This window comes from Ambystoma mexicanum, chromosome 1q (assembly GCF_040938575.1).
Source record: "Ambystoma mexicanum isolate Mex_15411 chromosome 1q, UKY_AmexF1_1, whole genome shotgun sequence".
NCBI lineage: Eukaryota > Metazoa > Chordata > Amphibia > Caudata > Ambystomatidae > Ambystoma > Ambystoma mexicanum.
Genome location: NC_090922.1, coordinates 1,335,869,852 through 1,335,891,514, shown reverse-complemented (window position 1 = coordinate 1,335,891,514; position 21,663 = coordinate 1,335,869,852). Strand labels below are relative to the sequence as shown.

Sequence of the window (21,663 nt, the reverse complement as noted above, 5' to 3'; positions counted from 1 at the left end):
CCCACGGGTATTCCAGGAGGCCACGCTGATGCATTTAGTTGTTGGAGTCGTGGATTGCTATTTGGAAAAGTCAGATCATAAGGTGGTTGGACGTGTTCCATTGCATGAAGATTGAACAGAATGAAGCGTTCGTTTTAAATCACGAGAGCAAGTGATTTTGAAAAAGATTTATCGGATAGTCATTATCTCCGACGCAGCTTTGTTCTACATTAATTTGTGAGAGGCGAGTCGCATTGGGCTGTGCTTTATCACTGAGCTGAATGTTTTCTCGTGATGAAAATTCTTACTTCACCTCAAAATCCTAGCTGCCGAATTGTCGATCTGGCTTGCCACATGGTATTTCAAACAATGCCAGACGGTATCCAGATCCTATCTATCGAGAGGGTGGTGTCCCACAAAAATTCCACTCGATAAATATCTCTTGTCGGATCCTCTAGAGCCGGAACATCATTGAATATTTTTTTTAAAAAAAACTTATTTTTGGTTTGCATGTCACATCACAACTATTCCACATTTCAACTCGTTTCAAGGTACACAGAATAGTAATGCTTAATCCCCACATCTCGTTCACTTCACAATCATGTATATTTACAGTTTCGGTATTCTTTTTTTTAGTCGCACGAGGGTTGCTGTTCGTCCAATCTCAGTTGGAGACTGTTGGAGTTCTCTGCATCGGACAGCGATTCACTCAGGTATGTTCTGAACAGTCCAAATATCTTTCGGTCTACTCGTTGTTGGCGGCGTTAGGCAGAATCCAGTGCAGTTCCCTTGGGGAACACTGCAAAAAGATTGAGACTACAGGAGTAAGCAGTAAACCCAATTGGTAGCAGTCTGTACCACCCAGATTTACCTGGTAGCTGTGGCTGAGCAGTCAGACTTCTCTCAAGAAGAGTAAGGCAGTATATAGAGTATACACAATAGGGCTAAAACACAGTGGAACAAGCAAACACTGACCAGAGCTTTGTATCAAAAGTGTATAATTATTTAACACACACTCTAGAAAATACACTAGCCTTATAAGTCAAAGCAAGTTTAAAACACAATCAGAAAAGTATTTACACCTCCCCTAGCAATTACTAGACAAGTCTAAGTTAAAACACCACTTTTTGTCAAAACAGAGGTGAGCGTGTAACTTAGATGGCATTCCAATAATTAGGTTAAAGGGGGAAAAAAGGCAGAGCATAAAAATAACAGTTCCCAACACTTTTCTAAGTCCAAAGCAAGTCGGTGAAGGCAGTATACACTGTAGAGCCAAAGTTCATAGCATCGGATAGAGATTCACTCAGGTATGTTCTGAACAGTCCAAATATCTCTCGGTCTACTCGTTGTTGGCGTCGTGCCTATATAAGTTTCTTCGCTTTCATTAACATATGTTAAGCTTTTAAGGAAGTTTTCTGTGTGTGGGGCATGGTTACTTTTCCTTGCTTGGAGAATACATTTCTTCGCCACTATGCATGCCACATTGAACAATCTTCTAGTTTTTTCTGGGACTTTCCCTATATCCACAAACAAGTATTTTTGGGGGTTGAGCTGTGCAGGGATCTGTGTCATATCCTCTAGTATGTTCGTGACTGCTCCCCTGAACCAGCTATCAGGGGACATGCCCAATACATGTGGAACGCATCCGCACTGGGGCTACCACATTTCGGACAATTTCCGGGTATCGTGTTGTAGAATGTCGCCATTCTAACTGGGGTGTAATGGAGTCTATACAGTATTTGAAATTGTATCAGCCTGAGGCCAGCGTTCAGTGAGACTTTTTTAGACAAAAGGCAGTATCTAGACCATTTCCCTTCTTCTATGGTTATACCCAAGTCCTTCTCCCATATGGCTTTGGCATTGTTCGTATATTTTGAGCGAGTTTGGATTATGTTGTACAGTTTGGATACCCCTGTACCAGTCTGCGAATAAAGTGACTGGAAACATGCATGTTCAGGTGGTTCATCTGGGTATGTTGGCCATCGCTTCTTGAATGCTGCTTTCGTGCAGCGATATTGTAGTGTGACCAATTGGCTAATCCCCACTGTATCTGAGAAGTCCTGTGGTGTCACGAATCTCCAATTTGGGAACATGTTTCGCATTTTAATGTCATATTCAGGGATCCAAGTTTTGTGTATACTGGTGTCGTATGTGGGTTTGATGCCTTGGGGAATTCCATAGTGGGGCCTGCGAATCATAGGGTGAGTCTATTTGCAGCTTTTTACAGATTACAGCCCGAGCAGCAATCGTGGATGCTGCCGGGTCGAATTTACATTCATCCCTGTAGGTTTTTGTGAATATTATGGAGCGCAGGTCGGTTGGACGAACAGAGTGTCGCTCAATGGGAACATGGGGTGTTTTATCTGTTGGATCCTGCCAGTATTTAGTGTATTGTGCTTGTGCCACTAGGTAGTACAGTTCGAAATCGGGTGCGGCAATGCCCCCCATCTCGTAGGGTTCTATCGGTTTCTCCCATTTCATTCTGTTAGAGCCGCCGTTCCATATGAATGTTGCCATGGATCGCAAGTTATCAAAGAAAGATCTGCTTGGCATTATTGGGACATTGCTGAACACGTACAGGAGCTTGGGGAGCACCACCATTTTGAGTACAGCAATACGGCCGATGAGTGATATAGGGAGTCTAGCCCATATCTGTAATTTGGTATGGATTTTCTGTAACGGGGATTCATAGTTGTCCAGGTATAATGACATTCTGTCTCGGGAGACGAGAATACCCAGGTATCTGATACTATCAGGGGACCATTTTAGACCGTATGTTTGTGTAGGACAGGTAGTGGCTGACGTCAATGAAAAATGTCTGATTTTGCTGTTTATTTTGTATCCTGAGTGAGTGGTGAATTCTACTATTACTGCTAGTGTGGGGGCGAGAGTTGGCTCTGGTTCGCGAATGTACAGTAATGTATCGTCCGCATATAATCTGGATTGGAAAATACCAGCCATCTTTATGCCCCTCTGTGCTTGTTCTAACCTGATCACTGCCGCCACAGGTTCTATTGTGAGGGCAAAAAGGATGGGAGAGAAGGGGCATCCCTGCCTGGTTCCCTGGTTTAGTCTGAAGTGTTTGGACAGAGTGTGGTTTGTAAGGACCCTAGCTGTGGGGGGGAGGGGAAGTATAAAGCAGTCGGACACATTGTCTTAGATATGGGCCGAATCTGAATTTATTCAGGACCTCGTACAAGTATGACCATGAGACCGAGTCAAACGCTTTCTCGGCGTCTAGTGATATAGCCACCGCCTGTGCCTCTGGTTTAATTTGTGCCATAATTCTGAATAGCCTACGCAGGTTAAGGGCCGTGGATCTCGTTGGAATAAATCCGCATTGGTCAGGGTGTATTAGTGTGGTCATTTTAGACACTTTTAAGTAGATATTAGCATCTGCTTTGATCAGCGAGATGGGGCGATAGGAGGACAGTTCGTGGGGGGGCGCCTAGGTTTTAATAGCACTGTAATGATAGCATCCGTCATTGTGTCTGAGAGTGAGCCGGTTCTCATGGCCTCTTCCCATACCAGGGTTAGTATTGTGGAGAGTATTGTGGAATATTCTTTATATAGTTCTGAGCTCAGTCCGTCTGGACCCAGGGCTTTTCCAGTTGCTAGTGATTTGATTGCTTCTGCGATCTCTTCACTAGTTATTTGTTGTTCAAGGGACCAATTGTCATCTGGCAAAAGCCTAGGGAGTGTGATCTTACTTGGGTATTCCCTAAGGTCTTCCTGAGAACATATATCATGGTTTGCATATAGGTCCGTATAGAATTTGGTGAATTCAGAGTTCATTTCTTCTCTATTCACAGCATCCCCCGTACTAGTTACAATGCTTGGGATAGGGGTGCCGTTGTACTCCCTTTTTAGCAAGCACGCTAATACGTGTCCTACCTTGTTGCACTCACTGTATCTGCGTGCCCTGACTGGTGTAGCCATATATTGCTGTTCTTTTGTTGCTAATTTATGACATTTCTGGAGGTGTGCGTTAATTGCAGCTAGTGTTTCTTTGTTGTGCATTGTGCTTTAGTCATTCTTGAGTGTTGTCAAGTGTGATTCCGTTTCAGTTAATTCGGTTCTGACGGCCTTAAGAAGTCCAGTTGTTTTAGACATTGTTACCTCTTATCCCTACCTTGAATGTTTCCCATATGGTCGACAGTTTGTCTACTGACCCTTTGTTTAGTTGGAACAATTCCTCCATTTCCATGTATAACGGCTCTACTACGTTCGGGTCTCTGAGGATATTTGGGGGCATTCTCCACCGTCTAGCTGGTGGTTTTATATTTTGGATCATTACTTCAAGTGTAATTGGCGAGTGATCCGACAGTGTGCGAGGGAGTATATCACAATGCTGCATTGAATTGATCAAGTGAGTGGAGAAAAAATAGTAGTCTATCCTCGATTCTATGTCGTGTACTGAAGTGTAGAACGTGTATTGTCTGTCTAACGGGTGTATCCCTCTCCAGGCATCTACTATGGCTAATTCCGCTAGGGCTTGATGTAAGACGGTGGCAGCTCTGGAGAGGTTTCTTTGTTTGTCTAATCTATCCATGGAGATATCTAATATGGTGTTGAAGTCTCCTCCCCACAATACCCATGCGTCCATGGTCGGGCCGATTTCAGCTAACACTTTGATGTAAAACTCAACGTCATCTGTGTTTGGTCCATAAGTGTTGACAAGTATCAATTTCTTGCCTGTCACGGTGCCCCACACAACTACATACCTCCCCTGGTGGTCGATTTTGTTTTTCTCAGTTACAAACCCTAAGGAGGGGTGTATCAATGTGAGTACTCCCCTATTGTGGGATGAATATTCAGTATAATATCTATTGCTTCCCCATTGTCGTAGAATGTTTTTTCGTTTACCGTTTGTAGTGCGTGAGTTTCTTGCAGCATAACTATGTGTGGGTGATGTCTATTAATGTATGCCCCTACTTTACTAGCTTTGGCTCTATTGTTTAGTCCACGGATATTCCAGGTAAGCAGTTTGAGTTTCAACCCTGTAGGTGGACATGTGTTCTGTGCCATTTCAACAAGATTGGACGATGTACAAAGTGAGGGGTCGCTCCTTTGAGGGGTCCAGCTTGTGATATCGTGACTGCAATTTTTAAGCCATTGAAATGAGTTAACTTTAGCTCCTGCTGCCCAACTGGGGAACTATCAGGTGGTAGCAATGTATTCAAACAATCGAACAGTCCCTTGTGCCCTGTACCTGCCCCCACCCACACCATCTGCCCCAACATGATGATCCCTTAATACAAACTTGTGCTTCTTCCCGGGGGGAGGAGCGTTGCAGCGCCGCTCCTGGAGACAAGCGCGTCTCATCCCGCTCAACTTAAATTATGGAAGCTGCGCCCCCCATTCTGCCGTAATTATGCCATTAAGTAAATAAAAGGGTATTCCGAGACTGCCGTCAGTCATTGGAGTTTCTCGGTTCTTCCACTGGTTGTTGCAGATCGTTTCAATCGAGTTCGTTTCTGCCAGGAGGGAGAGGAATTGAGGCTTCTACATAGGCCATTGCCGCTGCAGGGGATTCGAAAAAGTGTGCCCGTCCGTGTTGTATGCACAGATTTGCAGGGAATAACAGAGCATAAGGTACTTTCCTCAGCCTGAGTTGGCATTTGATCGTTTCATAGGATCGCCTCTAAGTTTGGACTCCGGCCGAGAAGTCGGGGTAGATGTGGATATTGTCATTGCTGTGTCTCAGGGGTCCCATCTCTCTTGCCAATCTCAGAGCAGTGTCTTTGTCTCTGTAGTTAAGCAATTTGGCGATGACTGTGCGAGGAGGGGCACCTGGTTTGGGCATCGGGCCAAGGTGCAATGTGCACGTTCAACCAAAAATTGTGGGGAGAAGGAGTCTTCGCCAAGCAGGTCTTTCAGCAGGGTTTCAATAAGAGCTTCCATTGGGCCCTTAAAAAATGTTTCAGAGAGCCTGACGATCCATATGTTGTTGCGGCGTGATCTCAACTCCAAGTCTTCACATTTGCCCCGGAGCTTGGTCATTTCACCTTTCAGGAGAGTTATGTCGTGAGTGTTTTGGTGAATTGAGTCTTCGTTGACACTGATTCTGTTTTCTATTTCTGAAATTCTGGCACTTCCTTTGTCAACATGGATTTTGAGGGTCCTATAGTTGAGACGATATCGTCTAGTTTGAGATTGACTGCTAGGAATCCGTTCTGGACCTTGGTAAGGAGATGGTCGAATTTCGTGTCATCTGCGGCCGCTGATGATTCCGGGCCATCACTGGATGTTTGTGAGTTTGTGTACGAGTCCATTGTACCCGTCTTCTTGTTCTTCACCATGTTTTTTCTGGGCATTTTAGGGGTGTCTGTGCCGTATGGGTTTGTTTGGAAGGTGGGCTTGGGTGCCCTGTTCCGTTATGACCCGTGCCGGGGTCCAGGTCGGCGTGGGTGCAGTCTGAAGGATGTGGGGGGTTTAGGAGAGATAATACCGGCATTGTCTTTCCTTCTTTGTTATACTGATCCTCTGGTAGTTTGCTTTCGGGAACTCAATAAGCTTAGTGTCAGGTTTTCAAGTTCAATGGTTTGTGGCTGTAGGGCCAGCTGATTCCAGAAGATATTGCTGCTATTGATTGGACAATGGCTACAAGCCTTTTTCATTAACAATTTGGATTGTGTGCCTCGTGTTGGTTCTCAGAAATGGACTGTGACCTCTCACCTGTACATTTGGACTTAGTTCATATTTCCACAGTTGTGAGAAATGTCCGCGCTGCGGCAGCCGCGGGCCTTATCAATCTTGATCCTGGCAGGTATTGCACCTGGTGTGTCTAGCCCAAGGACTGGCGCGGGCTGTGGGGTTGTAGTGGAGAGTGAGTTTAAAGTTGGCTTATTCTGTCCGTGGTATGTGGCCCTCCTGGTGACTAATGGTTTGTGCGGGGGCTGGTTCCAGGTGGTCTCTTCAGCCGCATGCCCAGCTGTCTCCTTGCGGCGTGATATGAGGCCGGGTACCCGCGGTTGACTACCGCTGGTCAGGTGTCCCCTTGGGCGGGCCTGTTCAAGATCACAGTCCTTGTCTGCGCAGGGGCCGCCTATGGCGTCGCTCGGTGAAGGGAGGGGGGAGCCGCCTCCCAGTGGGGCTGCATCTTATGTATGGTGTAGGTGGCGGAACACGTGATCCGTGCCCCACTCCCGCCGCTGACAGTACGGGGGAAAAACAGGAGAATGGCAGCGCTCTTACCAGCGGGGTCGGGTGTGCAACTCCCCCCTCCAGTGACCTGGATCGCGGCTCACGTCACCGATGTTGCTTGTGGCTGTTCTTGGGCAGTCACGGCCCCCTGGGGCCGACACAGCGGCCGGTGTCCTTGTTTCCTCCGGCCACAGTGTGGGGCGTGGGTCCTGCCCACCTCGAGGCCTGCGTGTGTTCTGGAGCCGCGGTTCTCCCGTTAGGACCTCTGGAGCTGTGGGACATCGTGAGGCCACACGTCCGCGACCCCAAGTAGAATTAGGGTAAATCTGGTCCGATTTCTTCCGCTCTTTCGCTGAGGCTTTCTAGGAGATCTTGTGGCGGCAGTTTTGCTGTTTTGGCGAGACGGGGGGTCTTGGCAGCAGGATATATTTTGAGAAAGGATTACTGCCGGGGATGAGTTCTGCTGTTAGGTGGCGATATTCGTTGCACAACAGCGCTCACTTCCGAACATCACTGAAGATGTTTAAAAAAAAAAGTATGCATCTGCAATTCAAATCATATATTGGATATGTGCTTCACCTACATTCATTTATGAGATGATGATAGTGGGTGGAACGGCTGGCTTTAGCATTTTGCTTTATGACGATGGGATTAGATTTTGGGCTAGCTTTCTTGGTAGTAACGGGAGGACGCAAAGTCGCTAACTGCCAGAATTTAGAAGAATGCTCATAAGAGGCATGTGATGTTTGCCTCTGATTTACATCTTGAGTTGTTTGTATGCATAGATTTATTGATTTCGCAATTTCTTCTCTGTGCTGATCCAGACTGGTGATTGAACCCTCTTGTCTGTCTGGGCATGAAGTTGGTAAGTGACAAGGCGCCATATGTATCGGTTCCTTAATTGGGTTTGTTTGGGAAGCAAAGTCTCTAGAGCGTTGGAATGCAGGCGCTGTGTTCTGTGGCGGAGTGCTAAATAAGGAGATATTAGCAGACTCGGTTGGTGGTAATATTGGCACACTGTCCTGTGATGGATAGTTTGGTTGCTTGTTACCTTCCCTTAGTAATCGGTCAAGGGGCGCGTATGTCAGTGTTTGATCGACATTAGTTGTAGTTACTGGCTTTTTCAAAGTGGCAATACTAGCGTATTTCTTTACCAGTGAGGCTGAGGCTATTCGGGATGCCCTCTTATTGGGTGATGAGGCCTTTAAGGTACGGGGAGGAGGAGGGTGTCCTTAGACATATTGCAGAGAACCAGGAAGGAAGGGGGACTGGGCCTCCCAAATTATAGAAAGTACTTTGTGGCGGCACAATTGCAGTCGGTGTTGGTATGGGACCAACCGAGTGGGGAGGCCCTTAATGGGGGATCTGCCGCAGAGTTACAGGCCGGTTGAATTGCTCTGGCACCCACTGAGTGATAGGGGTAGAAACGTAGTATTTGAGGTGGGGAGAGAAACGTGGAGGAAGTATGTTGGTGGCAGGGGGGTTGGAGGACGGTATGAGAGCAACCTCCCATGGGATGTTGATCAGAAGCTCCGTCGGGCGATTGGGAGGGTAGCAATACAGAGGCTCCGGGAGAAGGGAATGTGAGAAGGTGGGGGACCTCTTTGAAGATGGGAAACTACTTACCTGCGAGGAATGGTGCCGGAAGTTTGATCTACCACAGGGGCTCTTCTTAGCATATGGGGCAGTGGTTTGTAGGTTAGCAGAGATATGGGCAGGAATTCCAGAGGAGCCGGAGTCTTGTCCGGTGCTCCAAGTTCTGCTGGCGCAGACGGGAGGTAGGGCGTGCATTTTGCTGAATTATAAAGCCCTCTGGGAGGGGAACTCAGAGGGGGAGTTGAAGGTTAAGGAGAAGTGGGAGGTGGACATGGGACGTCAAATACGGGAGGAAGTTTGGGCACAGGTCTGGGAATTGGTCCAGAAAACATCAAGGAAAGCCCGCTTCCAGCTGGTTCAATTTATATTTTGTATAGGACATATGTGATTCTGGTGGTGCTCCACGCAAGGAACGGGGAGCTATCGGATGAATGCCCCAGGTGTGGCACAGCGCAGGCAGGGTTTTGACATATGACATGGGACTGCATGATAATGGCTGAGTACTGGGATGAGGTCCTTAAGGGAGTGAATGGGCTTTTGGGGACCAGATGGGAATGGTGTCCGGAAACCTGTCTATGGGGAAAGTTACCAGGGGGGAAAAGGCACAAAATACGCAATAGAATAGGCCAGTTTCTATTGATACTGGCTAAATGCCGAATGGCGATAGCATGGAAATGCCCACAAGGTCCGACGATTAATTTATGACGGAAAGATATGCAGAGGTGGTGTGATGCTGGAAATGCGTCAGAGGGACAGGGCCTCCGTATCCTTGTCCTTTACTGCTTTTTATCGTGGGTTCTGTCGTGTTTTCCACTCGGGAGTCGTGTGGGACTCCTGGCGGTGCAGCGCTCTCTTTTGGTTTGGTGAACAGACCCATGGCATACCTTTAAGGCACCCATGGGTAGGGCTGCAACCCTGTGCCCCTAGTGTATGTTTTTGGGCACCTGTGTGTGACCCACAGAGCAGGGTACGGGCTGGTGGTAGCTCCGTGCTGAAATGACTGGTGCCCTGAGCGTCCTCCATTTTGGGATGCCCAGGCCCTGTCATTGGAATCGGTAGATTCCTGATGGAGACAAAATGGCCCCCACGGCCTCTTGCCTTCCATCACCTGTTACCTTGATCTTCCCGAAGTCCCTGGAAGCCCTGCCTCTGTCCCTTCCCCCTGACTGGTTGTTGGGTGGAAGTTCTATATATGGTAGTGTGGGGAAGTGCCGACCAGACTGGCTGGAGCCTTCTCAATGATCGTATGTTGTGGGTACGCCTGTGGGTGGGACCTGGGTGAATGGAGTGTGTGACGAATACGCATTCTATGTTGTGGGTGTCTAGTATCTGGTGGTTGACACAATGACTGAGACAGTCCTGCCCGAAACCGGTATGAATGCAGTGTGTAGTGTTGAATGGCTCGGTACTTGTCCCAATACACATAACTTGTTGTGAGTGTCTGTCACAGCTTTCCCCTTTTCTCACCTGCTGTCTGTTTTGCAGAGTCCTTTGTCAGGGTTTTCTTTCGAGCAGTTCGGGTCTTGTACAAGCTGACTCGCCCGTCTTCGGATTCCAGGTTTCGTTCAGCTTCTTCGTCTGGGGATCTAAGAAACTCCAGGAAGCTTGGAATGGAGGCAGCACACAGAGGCGGTCTGCGCGGAACGCGGAAGAGACAGGATCAAGGAAGGTAGTAGGAACGGAGAAGGAGGAAGGTCTGAGAACCAGGAAGCAACACAGTTCAGGAGAACAAACTACAGAGCACGTCAGGCCACAGCTATCGGTAGCATTGAGACGCGCTGAACCGCAGGGGAGTGGCTAATTTATAGAACGTGCTGCATAGGACGTAAAGGTCGATAGACCGCGTTCCGTGTATACGGCCATGTTGGGTGTACTACAGCGAGTAACCCCCGACGTGCCAGGGACCAGGAAGACCAGAAGGGGCGTGATCGATGGATCATGACCGTGTCTGGAGAGAAGTGAATGGCCTGAATGCACTGTGTGCCTGATTGGCTGGCTGCCTGCCTGCCTGAATGCCCTTAGTCGTGATTGGATGCTTGAGTGTGACCCGGCGGAATGAATGGGAGATCAACAGTATATCTGGGGACCTCTCACTGCTAGGAATCATCTTCAGAAGCTAAAGTCCACTACGACGAGGAACTGGAGTAACTGAAGCTTGATCTTGAAGCCCTGCTGGACGAGAACAATTGCTGTTTCTCTCCTTTGCAATCTGAAAGCTGCTGTGCCTCAAGGACTGACCCAGAGAGGACCTGGTAAGGCGCCCTCTTCCCGAGCTATGAGGGACCATCGCGCACCTGCTGATCTTTGCCAAAGCTCCCTGGTAGACGGACCTTCGACAGGCTGCCGACCCGATACGGGGACTGCTGCGGATCTCCAAGGAGAAGCGCCCGGACTGTTGTCCGTAACTGTCGACGACTGTCGTCGCCGACCGGAGCCGCCGTCCTCCTGTTTGCCTAAGAACTTCATTGATCCAAGGACGCTCTCATCCGCATCGTCGCCGCTGTATCCTGCTGGAGAAGGCCTGACCGTCGACGCGCCGAGGAGCATCCACTGGTGGGTGTCCCGCCAGCCAAAGACCACAGATGCCGAAGACTCGACACCCTTGCTGGGCCACAGTTCTTCAAACTCTTTGCGGTCCAGAACTATCGACACTGAGGTGCCTGGCACACCTCTTCCTCGCAGGACGTTAACGCTTCCCCGTCAACAAGCACCGCTAGGAACAACGCGGCCACTTCACTGTCGTAGCTTGACCTGTTCTCAGTCGGACGTTCGACTCGTGTCTTCCTGCCTGAAAGGGAGGACACTCGAGAAGGGCCGTCGATTCACCGACGAATGCTACAACGCCAGGTACTTTGGGGAACTATTGGAAAGTCTAGTGTGAACAATATATGGACTGGGCTTGTATCTTTCTTCTACAGGTTGCCCAGGTGGGGGGGAGGGGGATCTCCACACAGAACTGTGTTTAACGGTAGCGACCAGTATTCTGCCAATTGCTCAACCAGCTTGCTTTCCTTCCTCTCTGCTGTTGGTTTCCTCTTTATTTTGATGTGTGTCATTCTGACCGTATTCACTTTGAGATCTGATAACGTTGGTGGTACCACTTTAGAACTGTATATATTTACCATTGTTGATTTCTGAGTACAAAGTGAGTTATCGTGATAGTGTACGTGACTTGGTTGTTGTTAAAATTAAAGTTATTTATTGTGTTCGGGGTAGGGTATGGGGGGTAGGTGAGTGGGAAGGGGAAGGGGAAGCAGGGAGGGAGGGGGGGGATGTGCGGGTTCTCGAGTTGTTCTTATTAAATGCCAATAAAGAGTGTTTTAAAAAAAAAAACAAGAAAACTGACTCAATTAAAGTCTGGTCCTATTGGAAGAACAATGTTGCATCATGACTACAATGCTTTTGGAACAATATACGTGAACAAAATCTTGTTGACGACAAAGGGGATATGGAGTTCATTATGATCCTGGCTAAAATTTTTGGATCAGATCTCTGTAGTATCTCATTAAGATTAAGGTCCTGACCCATAGTCACTACTTAAAAGTATATGGGCCCACTATTTTTATTTATTGTATATTTGTATGGCGCTTATACATCAAGTAAATTGTTTCAAATCACCGACAGGGCAGCGGGGAGGGAACATGGAAATGGGAGGCAAATATAACCATGAAAGAGAAAGGTGTTCCTCTAGACCTTGTGAGCATTCGGAATATGCAAGTGGGGGAGATATATATATATAGATTGGCCACCAGCTACTGTTTAGAAAAGCGTTTGACACGCAGAGAGTTGGTGCCGGAGGAATTTAAAGATCTGGGGAAGCGTATTTAGTGAGAGCCAGTTGTAGATGGTGTGGTTCCCGGCCCCGGACAGCCCTGTCGATGATTGAGAGGGATTTGAATTTGATCCTTGCAGCAACCGGGAGTCAGTGGCGAGTTTTTAGGGCTGGAGAGATGCGGTCCTTGGTCTTGAGGCCAAGGATAAGTCTTGCAGCCCTCTTCTGGATTAGCTGCAGGGTACGTAGACTGGAAGAGGGTAAATTAAGGAAGAGGCTATTGCAGTAATGAAGCCTAGAGAGTACCAGTGCTCTAGAGACATTGAGCTTCTGGGCAAAAGTGAGGAAAGGAAGGAATCCTTTGAGGATGTGAAGTTGAAAATGGGCCTTCCTGGCAAGGTCCTGGATGTGAGAGAGGAAGGTAAGTGGAGTCGAAGATGACTCAAGGTTTTTGGCTTCAGATGAAGGATAAGGGGGACAACCCGTAGAGAGTGGCCAGAGTTGAGGATAAGAAAGAGAGAGCAGGAGTCCCAACGGGAAGGGTCTCGGTCTTGCTGGCATTGAGGCAGAGATCATTGGAGGCACACCATGACTGGATGGCAGATAGGCAGTCAGGAATGATGGAGGAAGTACGGAGAGGATTAGAGGGAAGTTTGAAGAAGAGTTGTGCGTCATCTGCATAACACAAAGTAAGGGGAGTAGGTGGAAATTAGGTGTGCCAGTCAGGGAGAAAGGTTGGAGCCCTGGCAGACGCCACAGGTGTACATCGAGGTGGCAGAGGAGAAAAGAGCCCAGAATAACCTCGGGGATGGTCATAGAGGAAGGAGATCAGCTAGTCCAGTGCCCGCTCCAAGATACCTAGGGAATTGTGGAGCTGTTTTAAGAGGATGGAGTGGATGACCGTCTCAAATGCAGAGGAAAGATCAAGTAGAATCAGAATGGCAGGAGAGTTACAATCAAGAGATGCAAGCAGTTCTTCACGGTGTTCAGGAGAGCAGTTTCCCTGCCTCTGGATGCTCGGAATCCAGATTTATTGTTGTGAAGGCAAACAGCAAGCTCAGTATGCTGGGTCTGTTGGGAGAAGACCAGCTTCTCCAAGAGATTCCCAAGGAAGGGGGTAATGGAGATGGGACGGTAGTTAGCCGGGCAAGACTGGTGTGCAGAAGGTTTTTTCAGAAGTGGATACACAAGAGGGGAGGAGGGGAAAGATCTAGTAGCAAAAGTGATTGCAGAGATCAGCAAGTGCATGGGCAAGAGAGCCAATATTGCCCTTAATAGTTCGGGAAGAACAGGGGGGAGACCTTTTTGGGGGAGACCTTCATTTGAGTGGACGACTCTAGTGACTTCATCGGATGTGATTGCAGAGAAGGAGGAGAGAAAGGCAGAGGGGAATGGGACGCCATAGGTGGCAGGAGAGTGGGAAAAGGGGAGGGGGAAAGGGAAGCGAGGGTGCTCAGGATATCCTGAGTTTTTGCAGTGAAGTGTGTGGCCAATGCATTGCAGAGGGGCCTGGGAGAGTAGAGGTGAAGTGGAGGCTGCTTGCGGATTAGCTACTTCCTTACAGATTTAATTTCAGCGATGTTAGATGCACCATATACGCGAGCCTGGATGTGGGCCCTTTTCTTGGAGCGAATGGAGTCGATTTTGCTTTTGGAGCAGGCGACCGGCCAGTTTCAGAAGGTGAGCCTGAGGTCTTCCACTTCCGTTCCACGGTGGGTCGTGCCAGGTGTTATGCTTGGAGGCATGTTTCAGGCATTTCCTCATGACTGGGGCAAGAATGTCAAGAGTATTTGTGAGGGCAAGATAAAGGTTGCTGAGAGCGGAGTCGGAGTCTGCGGTGGGGGAAGAGGGGGGATGAAGGTAGATGCGAAGGCAGCAGCTGATACTCGCTTCATTGGGCGGATGTTCGTGAACGAGGTTTGCAGGGGTGGGTGAGGTGCAGTCAGACGACAGAGGACCCAGGTGAGAGGAGAGAATGGTCTAACCAGGAGACTGCAGCAGTGAGTGGGGAGGAGAGCAAAAGATCAGTGTGGATGATGGCAACGACGGTGTGTCCAGCCGAGTGGGAGGAACCTGAGGGTAGGTGTAGAGGTCACGGAAGAGAGTGGATGCCGTGATTGATGTGTCGAGGGGGATGTTTACGTCACCCAGGAGGTAGAGTTTAGAGGTGGATGAGGAGAGAGGAGGAGAAATCAGCCCATTCAGAGAGGAACAGGGTGTTAGAGCAAGGTGGTCTATAGATAGTGGCAATGGTCAGGGAGGAAGTGGGAGAGATGACCAGTTTGCAAACAAGCCTCTAAAAGGAAGAGTAAGGCTTGGTGGGTATGAGGGAAAAAGGGACCCACTTAGGGCACAGCGTGAAGATGATCTTATATCCATCAGGGAGGAGGGAGTCGATAGCAGTGACAGAGGTGGCATTTAACCACATCTTGGTAAGAGCAAGGATATCGAGGTCAAGGTCTATGTGAACACCCTCTACAGTGTTATGTATATATGATACCCTTTGAATCGATTTCTACATACATGTTGGATCAATTTTGAAAATAAAAAAAGATTTTCATGAATAAGAATAGATGTGGTTTTGACATGGATAGTTACTGAAATTACAGTATAAGAAAATTCTCCTATTCTGGACAGTCCTAGTAACAATTATATCTTTGAACGGTTCTGTGTGATATTACTGCATTTTGAAGGTTGAACACCAACATTTCAGATTTATTTTGGTTATTTTGGGGTCGCTTTCAAAATGATGTAATATCACGTTTTGCCCGACCCTCGCTGTGCCCAAGGTATTGGGGTGGTTCACCCCCATACTCCTCTTTCACGCCCATTCAACCCTCCTGTCCCACACCACACTTTCCCGTCACACACACCACTCATTACATTTTAACCCGCGCCCCCACCCCTTCCCACTACATACATTCACACACCTCTCCCTTACATGCATGTACACACCCAAACAAACACTTGCCTTACTTCCACGACCTCCATCGTCCGACTGTGCCTGTTAGCCCCTGCACCCTCCCGTGTGTTTCTCTCGGGGAGCTGCCGTCATTCCCAAAATGGCCACGCACTAGGACGACCGCGTCGATGGAGCAAGAGAAGTGCGGGTGGGGGCGGAGGGGGTGAGTGGAAATGGAGTTTGAGGTGGGTGAGAGGGGTTTTAGGATAAATTTGGAAAGACCAAATTATCGATTTTATTCAATCTTTCTAAATCAATCTTTTTTTGTTCGGCATGTAGAACATTTTTTCACCGAAGACCCTTTGCAACTCTACTTCTACATTTTTAGTAAATGTTTTCTATGAATTTACATTTATTTCTGCTTCCCTCCTGATGCCTGCTTTGTAGTTTTAAATACGGTTTTGTCATCTGGAAACATTTTTGTAGTGGTGTTTGTCCTTCACTAGAATACTGCTAAACTGCTCCCTCTCAATCCTTACACTCCATTTTTCCTCTTAACAGATGTCAACAGGAAGTGTTGGTGTTTTACTACCAAGGGGATGCATGCTGTTGGGCAATCTGAAATCGTGATCCTCTTGCAGTGTTTGCAAGACGAGAAGTGTCTTCCCAAGGATGTCTTCAATCACTTTGTGCAACTTTATAGGGATGCTCTTGCAGGTAACATGAATATTCTGCTGTGTACTCCTATATTTAAGTCTACTGAAAACGAAATTCTACTTTTTTGATAACTATTAGCTGGATAAGAAAATATTGTACAAGTTGCTTATTTGGTGTCAATTGCCCCTTTTTTTGGCCCAATGGTTCTGTGTATATTGGACATGTGTACAATACTGTTATTGCCATCGACTTATGGTGTTTTGACATATCTAATCTACTGATTGAAAGAGCTAATAAGGTGGTAGTTTTACAGACTGAATATACATTTCTCCCAAGGAGTGTAACAAACTTCCTGTAATCAGTGTGAAATCCAGCTTCTGTCAAAATCATGGGGTTCGTTGTAGAGAACTTGAAACTGCCTTAGTGCTTGTAAAGACGCGAGGCTAGAGAGCCTGAAACCTGTACTCGTCATCTCATGGAAAGTTCTTTGCAATCCTTTCGTCGAACAATAAAGCCTTCACTTTAGGCCAACATCCAAATGTCTATTCCCCTGAAGCCTGTTCTTTAGGTTGATTCCCATTGTGCAGAAATGCCTTTTTTCTCTTTTCAACGCATCTTCCAGTCCCCATTGCTTGCTGTCCGACTCGCCTGTCTCCTAATGCTCCTCACCATACCCAATATTTTGTTGCACTCTCGTTTCTTTGCAGCTGTTATGGAGAAAGTTCTGAAACTTGGCTGACAACCTGATCTTTTTTGCTTGTCCATAATGGTAATAAACTTTGCTCTTACGTCCCGTCCCCTTTCCTCCATACCGCATGGGCGTCTCTTCCTAGGGATGGGAGATGGAACCTTATTCACCAGAAAAAATCTTCTTCTGCTTTAAATTTAGAGGCGCGCTGCCCTGACTCTGCCCTCCGGCGCCACACCTCAGTCCCCTTTTCCGCGTCGATGGGAACGTCCCAAATTCACCAGAGCTCCTGGGTTTGGCTTCGGCCATGTAATTCCATGCGCGGGTACTTCTTCGCTTTGTCTTTTTATCATTCAGGTACTCTGTCCTCGGGCATCACCCTGGCACATGTCAACTTCTACAGGGTTCATCAGGTGTCCATCCTGTGACAGGCTCTTTCCAACTAAAGACCCCCACGCGCTCTGCCTATGTTGCCTTGGCCCAGACCTCAGCTGGCAAGCTTGTGCAGTGTTCTCTCCTCGAGGTCTCTGAAGGACAAGCTAGCCAGGTGGAGGGAGCTCTTCCAGAGATCACCTCCAGAGGACCTAAAGGACTTCATCTATCATTGATCCAAGCCCAAGGTAGGGCCGCTCACCCCGCAAGGGAGACTCCTTCCCAAGAACACGCACGCGTGGGAGGGTCCGCTCAGGTCCTCTACCAGTACGATTGCCGAGGCTATATCAGCTACGGGTCGTTTACCGAGGGGCCAAACCCTAGTACCGATAGCATGTCCGAGGGGGTGCCTATACACAGTTCTACCGGCAGATCCGCCGAGGGCGAAACGCTTACCAGGCCTCGACCTGAGGAACAGGGTAGGAATTCATGATCCACACAAGAGTCCTGGAAGAGGCTGGGCCCAGCGAGCCAAGCAACACCACGCAGGCATGTGTAAGGTAGCTGGACAAGATGGCTGCCGTGACAGCCATTACGATCACCCGCCCGATACTGCACCAAGGAAGGGAGCAGGTGGAGGAGTGAGTGTCAAGGTGGGACTGCTGTCAACCAGGTACGTAGCCTACAGCTGATCATTCTTTTGCACAGGGCAGGTTCCTGCTGCGTCTGTACGGGCAGGGTATGCAACGGCTCCAGCAGCTTCTCGCTACTCAGTCAATATCACCTACCCCCCCTCTGCCCTGTGAGGATAGATTCTTTGAAAGATTCCTCGGGCTCACGAAATCTCCTCGGATGGGGGTCATCCTCAGGGACGCCATTAGACCCCTGTTCCCAATGGCTCCGGTACCCCAGGCCCCAGTGCAGGCACCCCTGGTTCCTGTGCAGCCTCCACCGGCCCCACAACCAATAGCTCAGGCGGTCCAGTACCAGCCTCCGCCTACAGTCCCCACTCCTCAGCCATCGGCTCCCAGCACTCCTCTGCCGGGTCAGGACCAACCGGACCCCCAGGTGGACACAGATGAGGAAGAGGACCCCGACACACTGTCCGCCAAGGCCTTCCACAAACATTTTGCAGGGCCAGTGTTAGGGAGAATTCTCTGTTTCGGCTGAATTTCCTAACCTAGTGTGTCCCCCAGCAGCTTTGCTGGATTTTTGGGGTTTATTTTTTTCTCCTGCCAAGAGTGAGACTCTTTTACCCTCACTCTTGGACATTATTTGAGTGTGTTTCTTTGAATCTAGATGTGTTTAATGGGCTACGGGGTCTTTTGCTCCATAGGGCTTCATGTGTTTTTGTGATGTGTGTTACACAGCACCCTCAGTGCAGTGACACAGGGGTGTCATAGTAACCCCCCAGTATAGACTCCATACCCTGGGACTGACTACTGTCTCCCAGGGCATGTAAAGTCACCATTGACTTTACTAGTCTTAAATTCTGAACAGAACCAGTACAAACCATCATATTGTGGACGTATTGGCTGGGACAATTCAATTGCCCCGGGGTCTGTTAGTCGAGGGGGCACGTCTCCGTCCCCCCTGATCGAGTTTTGGCTGGTGGCAGTGGATACTACTTTTTATATTCAACCGCGAATATTTTCCTATGGGATTTCCCATTGTTTTAGGCTACTACCTTTATTTAATTATTTACGGTAGCCTCGAACATACCGGCGGTTTATTTAATTAATATTAATTCTCTGGTTGGTATTTTTTGCCAAAACTTGATTCTAAAATGGCGTTTGTGTTCTCTTCTGTGACTCCAACCCAAGTCGAGCCCTTTGTTCCACTTTTTGGCGGGCTTCTCCACAGAAGCCCTCCAAAGTGGTGCCACTCTGTCTGGGGTACTTAGGAGGGGTGGAGGGGAATTTAGGCACCCTGGACTGAGTTGCCTAGGCAACTCAAGTCGCACTCCGTCCTGATTGGCCCAAGTGGTGAGCCGGCCGGCTCACCACTTAGCATGTTTGAGTGACAGCTAGGCTGAGTGAATGGGGGTTTTCTGCATAAAAGCAGGGCTTTGGGGACTGGAACTTCAGAAGTCGCCACAGGACCTAAGAATCCGACGAGGGAGAAGCTGAGCCGACCTGCCACGACACCACCACCGATGGAGCCCTGCTGGACCGTCTCACCACTTTTCCCAACGACAGAAGAGATCTCCCGCCGGAGAGTCTTCTTCCTTTGACTGGTGGGGATAACCAGTTTCACCGTCTTTTCGCCTTCCCGACGTACCTCGTGGCCGCCTTGCCCGTGCCAAGCACCCCAGCAACCGGGATACCACATTTTACCACGACCGCGAAACAAAGGTACCACCTTTAACCGGAAAACTCAGCGGCTGGTTTTTTCCCTGGTAGTGCAACGACCTTCATCTTTCCTCCAAGTCGAGATCTTCTCTTCCCCTGGACGACGACGCGACTTGCACCCACTGCCAGGAACAACTGCCACCGCTGGAGGATCTTTCCCACTTAAGGTACCGTGTTCCGCCCGGCTTCCCTTGCTACCGACTGTACGGGGTAGATTTAGCCCCCGGCTTTCGAACCTGGGTTAGCCTGGGACACCCTGGCTAAACTTTCCAAAAGCTTCTCTAAACTCTTTTTGAACCCTCTGCAAGACTTTCTAAGCCTAGTGTAACTGTGATCTTGGGCGCATTTGTGCTCTGCTCTCTCTAAGAGTGGGCTCAGCCTTTGGACTTTGGTTCACCAGTGACTTTTGCTCTTCTGCCTTGCTAACAGTGTTCCTGAACCTTAGAGTGGTGTACCTTTCCATATTCTGTCTTTTTCCCTCCCTTTCTCACAAACTTATTGGAGTGCCATCTAGTTAAGCGCTCACCTCTGTATGAAAATAAGTGGTGTTTTACTGTGACTTATCTGATAAGGAAAAAGGGGTGTATATATTACAATAGTAACTGTGTTTAGAATATTTTACAATAAGAGTGCTGGAGTGTTTCAAACAGTGTTTTTTAAATAAATAATTATATACTTTGATACCAAAGCTCTGCTCAGTGTTTGCTTGTATTGGTGTGTCTGAGTGCCTATTGTGTATACTTTGCATACTGCCTAACTCTTCTTGAGGGAAGTCTGACTGCTCAGCCACAGCTACCAGGTAAATCTGGGTGGTACAGACTGCTACCAAGTGGGTTTACTGCCAACACCTGTAGTCTTAAATCTTTTGCAGTGTTCCCTAAGGGAACTGCACAGGTTTCTGCCTAACAGCCGGCAGAGTAGTTGGGCCTTCCTCAGCCCGAGTTCAAGCAACCAGCAGAGGGGGTCCTCGAAGAAGTCCTCACGCTATGTCCCGATGGAGAAGTATGTAGTTGCCTTGGCCCAGAAGGGTTGGCTCGAACCCCACTCATTCCAGGCGGTCAGTAAACGCCTGGACGCCAAGTACAGGCAAATGGAAGGGGATACATTCTTGCTCTCAGCCCATCCTCAGCCACACTCCTCAGTGATTGCTGCAGAATTGCTGTACTCCATGCCTGTCGTCCTCGGCCTCCTCTTCTGCAGCGCTGCTAGGCAAGGAGGAGAAGATCTTCTTGGATTCTTACAGGAAGAAGCTGTATTCCAACGCATCCTTGCACCATCATCAAGCCAAAGCGGATGCCATGCTGGCAACCGTTAACCTCTGGAAATTGCGGATTTCCTCCCAGAGCTTCCGGCAAAGAGCAATCACGTTTCAAGGCGGGATTGGCAGAGGCCAAGATGGTGGCACAAGACCTCATGGAGTCAACCGTGGCCCACATTGACACCTCTGGCTGGGCCTTCTGCATCGTCACGGACATGACAAGAACGGCCTGGCTTTGTGCTACGAAATTCAACCCAGATGTCCAGGAGCTCATCATAGACCTGCCGTTCGAGCGGGGTGACCTCTTCCACCCTACGACAGACGAGGAGCTGGATAAAAAGAAAAACCGCTCACAAACGGCCAAGACTTTATATCCAGCCTGACAAAGACCACGCCCAAAAAAGGACACCCAGTCACAGCAGCACTCGGACAAGGGGAGTACGGGCAGAGGGTTCCGCGGCTTCCAAGAGTGGAGGTCCCGGCAGCCGGACCGTTCGCTGACCCAACATAGGCGCAAGCAACAAAAGAGGGTGGGGGGGGGGGAGTAAGGGCTTCTTCCAGTCCCCCCTCCTTCGTGACAGCCTCAGAGGGAAAGAAGACATGACACGCCCCTCCAGGTCCACATCTCTCCAGTGTGGGGCAGGCTTGCTCTCTATGTAGATTTCTGGTGCCAGAATTACGCAGACCCTTGGATCCTCTCCGTAGTATCCAAGATGGTTACGCCAGCTTTAATTGCGGAGACATTGTGCAAGGGAGACTGGATGTGCTCCCTGGATCTGAAGAACGCGTACATACACCTCCCGATTTGACAGCCCCATCGTTCTTTTGTACGATTCAGGATCATGGGCTACCATTTCCAATACAAAGTGCTTTCTTTTGGCCTCAATTCGGACCCCAGGGTCTTTACCAGGCTGCTGACTACTGTGGCAGCTCATCAGGGCC

At 48.7% G+C, this 21,663-nt stretch overlaps 1 protein-coding gene across 2 annotated transcripts in view; it reads left to right on the top strand.

Annotated features, from left to right (window-relative positions):
* ZFYVE9 (zinc finger FYVE-type containing 9) overlaps window positions 1-21,663 on the top strand; it is a 1,362,935-nt gene that overhangs the window by 693,973 nt on the left and 647,299 nt on the right. For both annotated transcript variants that reach the window (XM_069642200.1, XM_069642199.1), the window contains exon 10: window positions 15,957-16,112. In XM_069642200.1, the coding sequence (XP_069498301.1) occupies window positions 15,957-16,112 (156 nt within the window). The remainder of the gene's footprint in view (window positions 1-15,956; window positions 16,113-21,663) is intronic.